This window comes from Ctenopharyngodon idella, chromosome 3, assembly GCF_019924925.1.
Source record: "Ctenopharyngodon idella isolate HZGC_01 chromosome 3, HZGC01, whole genome shotgun sequence".
Classification (NCBI taxonomy): domain Eukaryota; kingdom Metazoa; phylum Chordata; class Actinopteri; order Cypriniformes; family Xenocyprididae; genus Ctenopharyngodon; species Ctenopharyngodon idella.
The window spans coordinates 56,639,754-56,652,031 of record NC_067222.1 but is presented as its reverse complement, the minus strand read 5'-3'; the positions used below and the strand labels follow the sequence as shown (position 1 = coordinate 56,652,031).

The following is a 12,278-nucleotide window of genomic DNA, read 5'->3' as shown; positions in this document are numbered from 1 at the left end:
AGGTTACCTCTTTTTGCAACTGAGTTCATTTCTCAGGACTTACCCGGTATGCATGCTGTTTAATAGGCAAAGAATTGCCAACATTAATATCATGTTCAATCAGCGTAGTACGAGAGGGTACATCAGAAAACAGATTACCGTACGTCCGAATAATGTTACTCACATCAGTGCATTCGGTAACATTCAGATAGGAAAGAAATGAGTCAAAGTTTTGTATTATTTCAGAATTTTTCAACCTTCCCACCACCAGTTCTGTAGAGGGAAAATTAACCCCATCCTCCTCCTCGAGTGTAGATAAAGCAACAGCATTATCAGGAATGGCAGAAGGCAATGGACAGGTCAGAAGTTCAGCACCGGACAGCTCCTGCTCTTTAACCACAGGAGAATCTGTGGGTGAAACAATTAACACAGCCGACTGTCCAGACGAATCTGGCTGCCTCTCACAATACGGCTTAAGCATGATAACATGACACAGACAGGTTTTTTTCTTTCTGTCAGATGTCATAATCACATAGTCGAGCTCACTCACCTTTTCCTTCACCTGGTAAGGACCACACTAACGAGCCTGTAAGGCTGAGCCAGGTACTGGCAAAAGCACTAATACCTTGTCACCAGAAGAGAAACTACGTAGTTTAGCACCACGATCAAAACGTTTATTCATTCGTTGTTGTGACATCTCCAAATTCTGTTTAGCCAGCTCACATGCACGGTGCAATTTAAAACGAAACTCTGAAACAAAGTCAAGAATATTTTTTGGACTCGAAGCATTAGACCAGTGGTCTTTGATCAGCTTTAGTGGGCCTGCGGACAGTATGTCCGAACACTAACTCGGCAGGACTAAAACCCAACGACTCCTGCACTACCTCCCTCACTGCAAACATAGCCATAGGCACTCCATCGTCCCAGTCTTTTTGGAACTCCAGACAAAATGCATGTAGCATAGATTTCAAAGACTGGTGGAACCTTTCAAGTGCTCCCTGGATTTCGAGGTGATAACAACTAGAAGTGCAGTGTTGAATATGCAACTGATCCAGAGCCTGTTTAAACACACGAGACATAAAATTCGTACCTTGATCTGACTAAATGGATTGTGAAGTGACTTCACAATCACCGGTGCTGTAATTTTTCGCAGAGGAATTGCCTCTGGAAAACGCACTGATGCACACATGATCGTTAAAAGGTACTGATTACCAGACTTCGTACGAGGTAAGGGACCAACACAGTCAACCAATACACGCTCAAATGGTTCGCCAATGGCTGGAATTGGATACAACGGAGCAGGTCAAATTTTCTGATTCAGTTTTCCAATCATTTGGCATACATGACAGCTTCGGCAATAGCTTGCTGCATCGTTTTTTAAGCCAGGCCAGAAGAATCAATGGATTACATGGTCATATGTTTTGTTTACTCCCAAATGACCGGCAAACGGACAATCATGTGTGAGTCTCCGAATTTCAGAATGATATGAGGAAGGAACTACTACCTGCTTAACGATTTGCCACTCATCCTCAGAAGATGCAGTAGATGGTATCCACTTCCTCATCAACACACCCATCTTCAACAAAGTATCCTTGCAATACATGTTAGAGTTGTTCAACTGGAACAACAGCTTCCAAGAGGGATGACATTGTCTCATTCTTCCTCTGTTCAACAATAAGTTGCTCGCGTGACAAAGACAGTTTATCGGGCCCCATGGAATGTTCGTCTCGTTTTTTAACGGCGATGTCTGAACCGTCAATAGAGTTTGAACACTTCACCTCGCAAAAATCTGAATTAGATAAAAACTCATCATTCAGATCAAAATTCCACTCACCTTCTGACTTACCATGGTTGTCATCTTTCAGTCTCTGAAACATAGCGCGAGTAACAGCGCACGAAGGAAATACCTCCGGGTATGTCTGAGCTAATTCATCAGGAATAGTACAGGGAAGAGGAACATCAGTTACCTCAGGGCTGGCAAAAACTTTTCCTCCTGCCAAGTCGTTCCCTAAAATAAATGTGACATCACGAACGGGAAGACACAGTCACACTCCAACAACGACGCGGCCAGTAACAAGAGAGGATTCAATTTCAGTTTCGTGCAAAGGCACATTCGCAAAGCCCATCTCAAATCCCTGAACCAAAAACACTCGAACCAATAGAGCTCTCCTCAGACAATGGCAATATTGCCTTGCCAGAATAAGAACTTTGAGCAGCTCTGTATCACGGAGTATCCTAACTGGTTTACGCGAACTAAACTTGACCTGTTAGTGACACAAATCCGTCCATTGTGAACGGCACATACCCCTGATCTTCACACGTCAGCTTGAGAAGCTAACACTCCCAGTCCTTCAAACTGTGGTGAGGACGTCATCAATAAACCCACTGGTTTATGGGACGCTATTTTTCATTTTGAGTACTGGGCACTCAGAAATAATGTGTCCACGTTTCCTACAATAGAAACAAAGACAAAACTCTCATTGACTTTGACATCAGATGGAGCGCGATCAGAATTATGCTTAGAACGCTGACTGTTGCTAACAGATGGAAATTTCTGTGCAATATTGAAACACGTGCTTATGTGTAAGCACATATTCATCAGCCAGAACAGCTGCAGCAGAACATTTCAGAACTTTTGCTCATTTAAATATGTTGCGACATGTTCAGGCAAGCAGTTTTTGAATTCTTCTAATAAAATCAGTTCACGGAGCTCTTCAAAAGATTGCATTTTCATAGAAGCACACCACCGATCAAACTTCGATTCCTTCTCTTGAATAAATTCCACGTAAGTTTCGTCAGTTTTTCGATGGTTACGGAATTTTTGGCGATACGCCTCAGGAACCAGTTCATAAACTCTAAGAATGGTTGTTTTCACTTGATCATAATCAAGAGACTCTTTCACTGACAATAAAGCATATGCCTCCTGGGCTTTACCTACAAAACACATTGCAGCAACATAGGCAAATGTTCTCGGCCACTTAAGATTGGTAGCAACACATTCAAAAAGCGCAAAAAATTGTCTATCTCCTGCTCTCGAAAAGGAGGGACAATACGAATGTTACGACTCACGTCAAACTCAGAGCTATCCATTACACCTCTTTCACGAGCTTTCAACTCCATTTCTTTGAGGCGGCACGCTTGTTCCATTTCAAGCTTTTTCAACTCAAGTTCATGTCTCTCTGTTACATACAGAAGGGAGTGGAGACACAGGTACGGATTAACAGGTTTATTTCAGGTAATGCAGAGCGTGAACAGAGTGCAGGTAAGTGATGGCAGATGGATAGATCGCTGAGCAGATGAACTGGAACTGATACTTGTCTGTATGTTCTTTAGGGAGCGTGGATGCCAGGAGACGAGGAACAGATAACACACCGGAGAAGCACAGGAGATGAGGAGACACTGGGAATCACTGAGGATGCTGGAGACAGGTAAGTAGAGAGCAAGGGAGTCCAGGAGGTAAGTGAACACGGGTTAGTGTTAACGAGACCGGACAGTGACTGAGTGACTGGCGTGTCTTTTATGTGGCAGTGGTGATGAGTGTGGATTGGCGTCAGGTGTGGCTTGTCAGTACTCAGGAGAGGGAGTGCGATGTGATTGGGTGAATGTGGAGCCTGGCGTGTCTGTGACACTCTCATGCTCTCTTCATCTCTCTCTCTCATGTTCCCATTCCTCCCTTTCTCTCAACAACCTCTTTCATGCTCTTTAGCTTGCAGCTCCAATTTTTTAACTTGCAGCGCAAGATCCTCTGAATTACCCTCAACTGATTCAGGATAGTCTACCAGCTTTTCCTCATCACCAAAGACGCCTTGTTTATGTAACGAATCAACAAGCAAAATCTGAAGTTTGCGTTTGGATGCAGTATTCCGAAAAAGCGGCAATTTTCATAAGATCAGTTCTATTAATTTGAAACAACACTGCTTGCGTCGGATTCGCAATAAAATCCATGAATTCAAACATGGTTAGATTTAAACGTCTAAAGGTTGAAGAGAAAAATAAAACATGCACTACACAAGCCGAAATTCACAACCAGCAACTGTGACTCAACGAAGTTACAAAGTAACAAATTCGAAACGCGTGAACAGATCAAAAGATCAAACGAAGCCACGCAAAAATCAAGATCATTCAGATCATCCAGATCTTACAAATAATCCAGATCCCAGACGAGCCCCCAAATATGTTAAGGCCCATGTCTGAGTTAACAGCTCGCTAAATAAAATAACTCCAATAAAGGGCATGGACCGCACACATGTAAGAGCCACAGACACTGATAGCGAATTTTCAGGACGATAATCGCCCTCGTTTAATTATAATACAAAAAGGAATAAACAATAATTCGTAAATAATATTACAAACAAGATCAGACAAATATTAACAAAAAGAATTAACAGTAAGCAGGTAGGGAAAAACAGCAAGAGAAACAAAGAACGCCTGCCTGGCTATTCTCACCAATAGTTCTTACCTGGCTTCCGATAAAGCAAAAAAAAGTGAGTCTTCCGGGCCTCTGCTTCCTTCACTATACTTTATATTATATTATATTATATTATATTAATATACAGTGACCTGTTTAAGTAACTCCACTATCTGTTACTGTTAAAACTAAACATTAACCATATAAAGAAAACATATCGAACAAAACAATGAAAAGATCAAAGATGCAAACCAAACTATAACAAAAGAAAGACTAAACGCCCCAAGAAAGTGATGAGAGCGGATGATGCGATCTCAAAAGAAACCACAGCGAGGGGAAATGCAGAGCGAGAGACCAGCCCAGCGAGAGAGACTCCATTGTCGCCATCCACGCCATTTATCCCGGAAACTCGGTGACATCATGCTGCATCCGCCAATCAAGGACCTCAATGCCACCTATGGGTCTTTAAAATAAACAACTATACACAGCCACGTAACACCATAATAAGCCATATATTGCCGAAAGGCGCATGTTCTGTCAGGAGCAATTTGAATTATTTTAATTTCTTGAAGCGTTACGATGTGACATTTAAGTCCACTGAAGACAAGTTGATGAACCCATGTGCAGTTTATTTGTCATCCAAAAGTGAGCCAACAAATAAAGTAACTACTTGACTTGAACATAAGCAGACTTGACAATGACACTCACCAACAGCAGGGTTACATTAATCCAATACACGACAAAGTAACATGGAAAACAAGAGTCTTTAAATACATGAACTTAGGGAACACATGACTAAGACAACCAATGGGCAAGTGACACAAGGAACAAAGGAACCAACGAACAAACAGAACTCAGAAACACATGACCTTAAACAACCAATCAGCACATGACACACTGACTAAGGGAGCACATAAGGGAAGCATGACACAAACAAGCAACATGAATAAAACTACAAAATAAAAGACATGAATCATGAACATGAAACAAAACTATACATTCATGACGTGACTTGACTCTGGCATAACATTTATGCTCTGGCGTGGATGCATGTGTGGCCCATACACACAGGATATCTGTGGCCACAATTGTAAGTGCTGCACACTCTAGAGACACTGGCGTGGCGGCCATCTCGTGAAGAGACTCAGGTGTGGCAGCCATCTTGGTTGAGGACTCAGGCATGGCATCCATCCTGTGAAGAGACTCAGGCATGAGAGAGAATATAGGGGGGCTACTATGTCAAAATGATTGATGATGACAGGTCAAGAGGTCAAATAAATCATATTTATCGTCCGGCGTATGAATATTCCTATGGGGTTGGATTTGCAGAATGATTGATATTAAAGTGTCACGTTGTATTTAAATAGTTGTTATTTGAACTCTCTCTAACCCAACTGATCTGTTGTCCACATGTGTGAAAAATCGATAATTTATAAATCAGGAAGATCACAATATGACAAACAATAATCATTATTATTAGTGCAGAGGTAGACAGTCACTCTCACTCACTCACACACACATACACAGAGAGACACAGCCAGCCATCCCACCCCCCATGCACAGTCTCAGATTTCACACCTCTGGTTGTAAGAAGAGAAACAGAGAGAGAGTAAAATCAATGATCTATAAAATGGTTTAAAAATAAAACTATGTGACTGTAAAACTACAGTCGAAATAAAACAGCGCAAAAGATTTTCCCTAAAAGAATGTATAAAACTCTCTTACATTTTTCTCATGGATGAAGGAGACAAAATGAGTTCCACTGAGTCAAGGAAATTGTTTAAAATAATAAAAAACATGCTTAAAGTTTAAAAAAGTCTCAAAACATGGTTCTCTTAGCTCTTCTCACAACTTGCTGAAACTGGTTCAGAGAAGAGGAATGAGGAAAACACGTGTGTATTTTAATAGTTACAAATATTTCAACCATGAACCTTTATATCTTAAATCATTATTGAGATCCAATCAATGTTTGATTATCTATGACACAAGTGATTATGCTTAAGTGTAACTCAAAGTATGCGTTTATTCAACGGTCTGATCTTTAATCTACATATAGCTTAGCTCTACATTTTAATGATACAAACATCTAGTTTACATAAATGAGAACGGGTATTATATATTTAATTCTCTATTAAAATAAACTAGTTTAAACAGTTTAATCAACCGTCAATGCGTTTGATCAGATATCACACACATAAAGAAAATCTCAGAGAGAGAGAGAACATTCGTGGTTATTTACCTTAGAATATCCGATTTCCACGGCATACCTTTCTGCACTGTTTTTAAAAAATAAATTATCCACGCAAAAACAAGATTGTCACTGCTTTACTCCGGTCGTAAATAAAAAACCGGGGTTTTGTCAATATACTGTTTTCAGTAGGAAAAAACACGTTTTCACGCGAGCAAAAGGATAAAATTACCCCCTGGGGAGAAATTTCACAAATGAAACTGTGTTTTTTTGACAAGCGTATATGATCAGCGGAGCAGAAGTTGTTCTCTGTCACACAAGAGCGGAACTCGGAGGACATCTAGCGGTCACTGATTAAAATTGTATCATGTGAAAAAATGAAAATTAATGAACAAAAAAAAAAGATTAAAACGGATAACAAATGTGTAATAAAAACAAATATATTAATAAAACAAGTATTTTTAAACATTGTTTAACTGTAAAATATCTTTTCACTCACAATCAATTTCACAATTATGACTGAATCATATAATGTGATATTTCTTCTCTTTAAACGGTTGAAATTAAGAAATAATATATGAATAAGAAAATATTTTTATTTAAAAAGATTATATTCATCTATTTTAAATCGTATACTCTATTGAATAATCAAAAATAATATTCATAATCTAAAAATAATGTAAATAAATGTTCATACTTTTATATTTTATTCCCTTCTCGGTTCAAAACATATTTTTATCACATGGAATGTTTTTTCCCTTAAAACGTGTGATTATTTCAATGAAATTTCTAATAAATATAAGTAGAAATTCGAGAATCATCAGAGGGCAGGGTGAAAAAGTCCAGGAGATAAAAACACCATGAGAGGGTCGTTTCATCACAAAGTTTTTTTCGACTCTTCGAAACTTCATCTCATCTTAAGCTGATTTTTCCTGTCTCGCCATGGCCCAGAAACAAAGTAAGTTAAACTCTATCTTTTAAAAATACTTGTCTAGATAAAATGTTTTGCTTTCTATTTTGAATGTCTTGTTGTAAACAATGTTTTATAGATTTTTAAGTATAAGATTGTTATATTAACTAATTGAGCATATTATTATTTTTTAGAAAGTATTTTTCACCTAACAAGCTTTCCGTTTTAGTCACAAACGCTTTGGAATTGATTGCGTTTCAAGAATTAGATCGAATCAGTAAGTCTTCTCAGTCAATGTTTTTTCAAAAATTGAATGACTATTTTTCGTATTAAATATTTATGATTTTTGTATGTCTGTGTTTTTTCATAAAATAGGCGCTGAACAACTCAGAATCCAGAATTCGGATGCTGTCTCCGATCCTATTCAAGGTGATTTTTACCTTTTAAAAAAATCTCGGTTTAACTGGGGCGCGAACCCACAATTTCTGGAATCGAAAACGAGCGTGCTAATAACAGCGCTATCGATCATGTTTGAAAAGACGTCTATATCTTTTCATTTGAGTTTTTTTCTCAGATTACTGATTACTACATGTGTCTTGCGTGTTTTCACAGATATACTGTTAATGTGACAGGAAAACGTGGAATAAACTAACGAAAAAAAAACTTTTTTTTTTTTTGTTTTTGTTTTGTTTTTTGTTTTTTGTTTAGACATCCAACAGTTTTTGACTCAGCCGGGTTTTGTCGATTTAACCCAATCATCCGAATTGACTGGAGAAGAATCTTCAATTGAACAGCTTGCAACGCCAGAGACCACCACCAGTGATCGCTATGATGATTCTGAACTTCCGTCAGGACAACGTGTGATTCCGGTCGATGGTAGTAGACAGAGAAATAACAGAGAGTCGGTTGAAGGTATGTCTTATTTTTTATTCACTATCTGGATATTTTTGATAGATTTAGTTAAATGATTTGTCTTAATTTAACAAATTATTTTAGTTTCTAAATTTAAATGTTATTTTAGTTTCGTTATTTCGTTATTTTAGTTATTTAGTTTAAATGTTTTTCATAATGTGATATTTTATCTTAATTTATTTTTATCATAATTTAATTTTTAAAATTGTTATTTCTTATTAGTATATTTTACCTTAGTTATTTTAGATTATAATTAAAATGTTTTCAGTTTTAAATGATCTCAATTTCACTTCAGTATGCTTATATTATTCTTTATATATTTTACAGACACCAACTTAAACGATGTAACCAGATGGACATCTACACAGCTGAACGCTTGGGAGCAATTGTCTTGGAGCAGTGATTGTGAAGTGCCCACGAGAGGTCGTCAGACACCGTTTGCTTTTCAGGAAGAAGCAATAGATTCTGTGAATAATGGTCAAGGTTGTATTGAAAACTTATTTGTGGATATGATAAATCGTCTTAGTAGACAACGTGAAGAAATTCTCACCAAATTGCATCAACAGCATAATGAGATTTGCAACAGACTAGCCATTTACGACACTTACTTCGATGAGATTCGCGATCGTCTGAATAGACAAGATGACAGAATTCGCGAGCTGATAGACAGCTGTGCCCGCTCTTCCCGCGGAATGTTTGAAAATTTTGCAATCATTCACGATGTGTTACGTGAACACTTACGAGAGCGTCGTTTGATTGTGGATCTCCTCGGTGCTATACATCACCAATTATTTCGTAGATAGATATCATCCTGTTTAGCTTTGCTACATCTCTTACATAGCATGTTTTCATTATATTTTTAAAAAATGTATCCATGATTTTCACACTATGATTTAAAAACATGTATCACTGTTTAATCACTGTTTTCAGCACTGATTTTTAAAACATTTATCCAATAACTTGTATCTTTTCAGTCTGTTTTTAAAAATTGTATCTTTTCAAAATTGTATTCAACATAATTCAATCTTGTCTTTTCACACTGTTCTAAAACATTTATCCACAAATAACTTGTATCTTTTTACATCATATTAAAAACATGTATCCATGAGTAATCTTTTCAATCTGTTTTTTAAAATTGTATCTTTTCAAAAATTGTATTCAACATATTTCAATTCTTGTCTTTTCACACTGTTTTAAAACATTTATCAACAAATAACTTGTATCTTTTTACACCATATTAAAAACATGTATCCATGAGTAATCTTTTCATTTTGTTTTTAAAATTGTCTTTTCAAAAATTGTATTCAACATATTTCAATCTTGTATTGTTTTCACACTATGTTTTACTATATCATTATCTTTTTAAATGTAGTGTATGTTTTGAACAAAGTTATTATGTGATTTGTTCTAGACTCTGTACAACACAACCTGTTTTAATAATTGTCACAAACATGCTACTATGTGATTTCCTTCTGTACGACATAACCTGTTTTCACACTATATCATTTTTAAGTGTACTGTATGTTTTGAACAAAGATATTATGTGAATTGTTCTAGACTCTGTACAACACAACCTGATTTAATAATTGTCACAAACATGCTACTATGTGATTTGCTTCTGTACGACGCGATCTGTTTTCACACTATATCTTTTTAAGTGTACTGTATGTTTTGAACAAAGTTATTATGTGATTTGTTTCTGTATCTGTACTACACAACCTGTTTTAATGTTTCATTTCATGTCATTTTCACTGTTTTACATTGTATGTTAATGATTTAGTCACTGTTTTACACTGATTTGTATGCTGATGTTTTAGCCTCTGTTTTACATTGATTTGTTTTTTACAAATCAATAGGTTGTACCTATTCCATTTTGTTTTATGCTGTGCTATATATTAATTTGTAATTGTTCGCCTCTGTAAAGGTTAGGAAAAAAAAATGGAAGTAGAAGAAAAATGTTCAGACGGTGGCTATGGGTGTCAAACTCTCACATACCTGTTACTGAGCGCGATCGAAAATAATGAAGCGGGCATACAAAATATTTCTCTTTCCGATAGATTACAACATCTAAAAAATACGTATCCAAATTCTGCAGATTTGACAAATATGTTTACGTTGCATCAAATTTCTAATTTGGATCAGTTGGAAATAACAGTAGATCAAAGCCTAAATCATAATCTGTGCAATCGTTTACAGGAAATAATAAACAGTCACAATGCGCAGGTAATACAATACGGTAGTGGTTTACGTAATACATCCGATCAGACTTCCAATGTTGCACCTACCTCTTCAGAAAATGATGATTTCACACAACCATCGACTAGTCACGCAACGCTTGATACAAATAATGCAGACCGATCCAACGACGCAGGATCATCTTCAGGTACTTCACTACCGAGTCGTGCCGATATCGCAGCATTGTTAGATCGGGGTGGAACTGTAAACGGATATCGTGTTTTGCCTAGACCCAGATTCAATAGTGTGGAACTGCAAAGATCCATGAATCTGAGGGAGATTAACTCTACCGATTTGGCCGCATATCACATTTTCTTTCACGACACCATGGCTGAAGTAGTATCCTTAGCCCGGCATATCGGTGGGGATGGTAGTGTTATCAACTTGACCTTGAAAGGTCCAAATTTAAAATCGGATGTTACAGGTGTTTTAACACCCAGTAATAATTATGACGTTAACATCTTCATCGATCAAATCAGTAGGATTTTACAAAGTGATGATCAGCTTATGTCGGACGACCAGATTGAAATTCAAGCTAACATAGCCATGAATAGACAAGGCGGCGGCACTCGCCGTAAACTTGTAGATTTGTCTCTCAATGAGGTGATTAAAAGAAAAAAGATGAGTTTATTTTGTCCGATGAATGTTTCGAACAAATTATGCTTCTCTATCTGTCTTGCACGTTTTTTGAATTCTCAGTTACCGGAGAGAGCGAATTGGAATCGTGTGCACTGAGCATCCACAACAACGCTGGTTTCTCAATCAATGACCCGATTGCTCTTCATCACATAGGTACGTTTGAAAAACTGTTAGACATCAAAATTGTTGTTTTTTACAGGACAAGCAGTGGTGGGTTAGAAACATACAAAAACCATGATGAACCTCACCCTAGAACCGTCTTCCTATATTTACACGACGAACACTTTTACATGATTCTTAATCTGACTGCTTTCATCGGTAGTGATTATGTATGCGAATTTTGTTACAAAGGGTACAATCACCCTAGAAATCATCATTGCAAGTATGTCTGCAATGTGTGTTTCAATGCGAATTGTTACAAATACCCAAAAAGAACCGTACACTGCACCGACTGTCTGAGGTATTGTAATTCTACCTACTGTTATGACATGCACAAGAAAGCTCCGCCGGGTGAAGAAAAGCCCCCCTGCGACAAAATAAAATATTGCAACTTGTGCAATAGGCGATATGAGGTTACAGGTACCACCGCAAAACATAAATGTCCTGACATTCGATGTACTCATTGTAGAGAAGATCTGTCGGGTCAAGGGAAACATCGTTGTTTTATTCAACCTGTATCGCACAAGGAACCTAGCACAAAATATATTTTCTATGATTTTGAAACTCGTTATGATGGTGCAAAGCACACTGCGAATTTCATTTGCGCGATCACTTTTAAAGGGACACGATTTGTGGCCGAAGGTTCCGACTGTATAGCTCGACTAATCAGTCGTTTCAGACAACCCCGATACAAAGGGTACACCTTCATAGCTCATTGCGCTTCCAGATTTGACTCATTTCTGATTTTGGAGTATTTTTGCAAAGCAGGGCTCGATGTAGATATCATAATGCAAGGATGTAAATTGATCTTCATGTACGACGATGCTTTTGACCAGCGATACATCGAT

General features: G+C 37.5%; 1 protein-coding gene across 1 annotated transcript; it reads left to right on the top strand.

The window, feature by feature from the left end:
- Positions 1-7,165: 7,165 nt before the first annotated feature.
- Positions 7,166-11,367, top strand: LOC127507995 (uncharacterized). Its single transcript, XM_051885421.1, has 4 exons — positions 7,166-7,762; positions 7,861-7,914; positions 8,194-8,397; positions 8,725-11,367. Exon 4 carries the CDS (start codon positions 10,336-10,338, stop codon positions 11,365-11,367), a length of 1,032 nt encoding a protein of 343 aa, XP_051741381.1. The 5' UTR covers positions 7,166-7,762; positions 7,861-7,914; positions 8,194-8,397; positions 8,725-10,335.
- The last annotated feature ends 911 nt before the right edge of the window (positions 11,368-12,278 follow it).

Bases quoted from the DNA above. Each gene is read 5' to 3' on its own strand.
- LOC127507995 (XM_051885421.1), top strand. From the start codon at position 10,336: ATGGAAGTAGAAGAAAAATGTTCAGACGGTGGCTATGGGTGTCAAACT.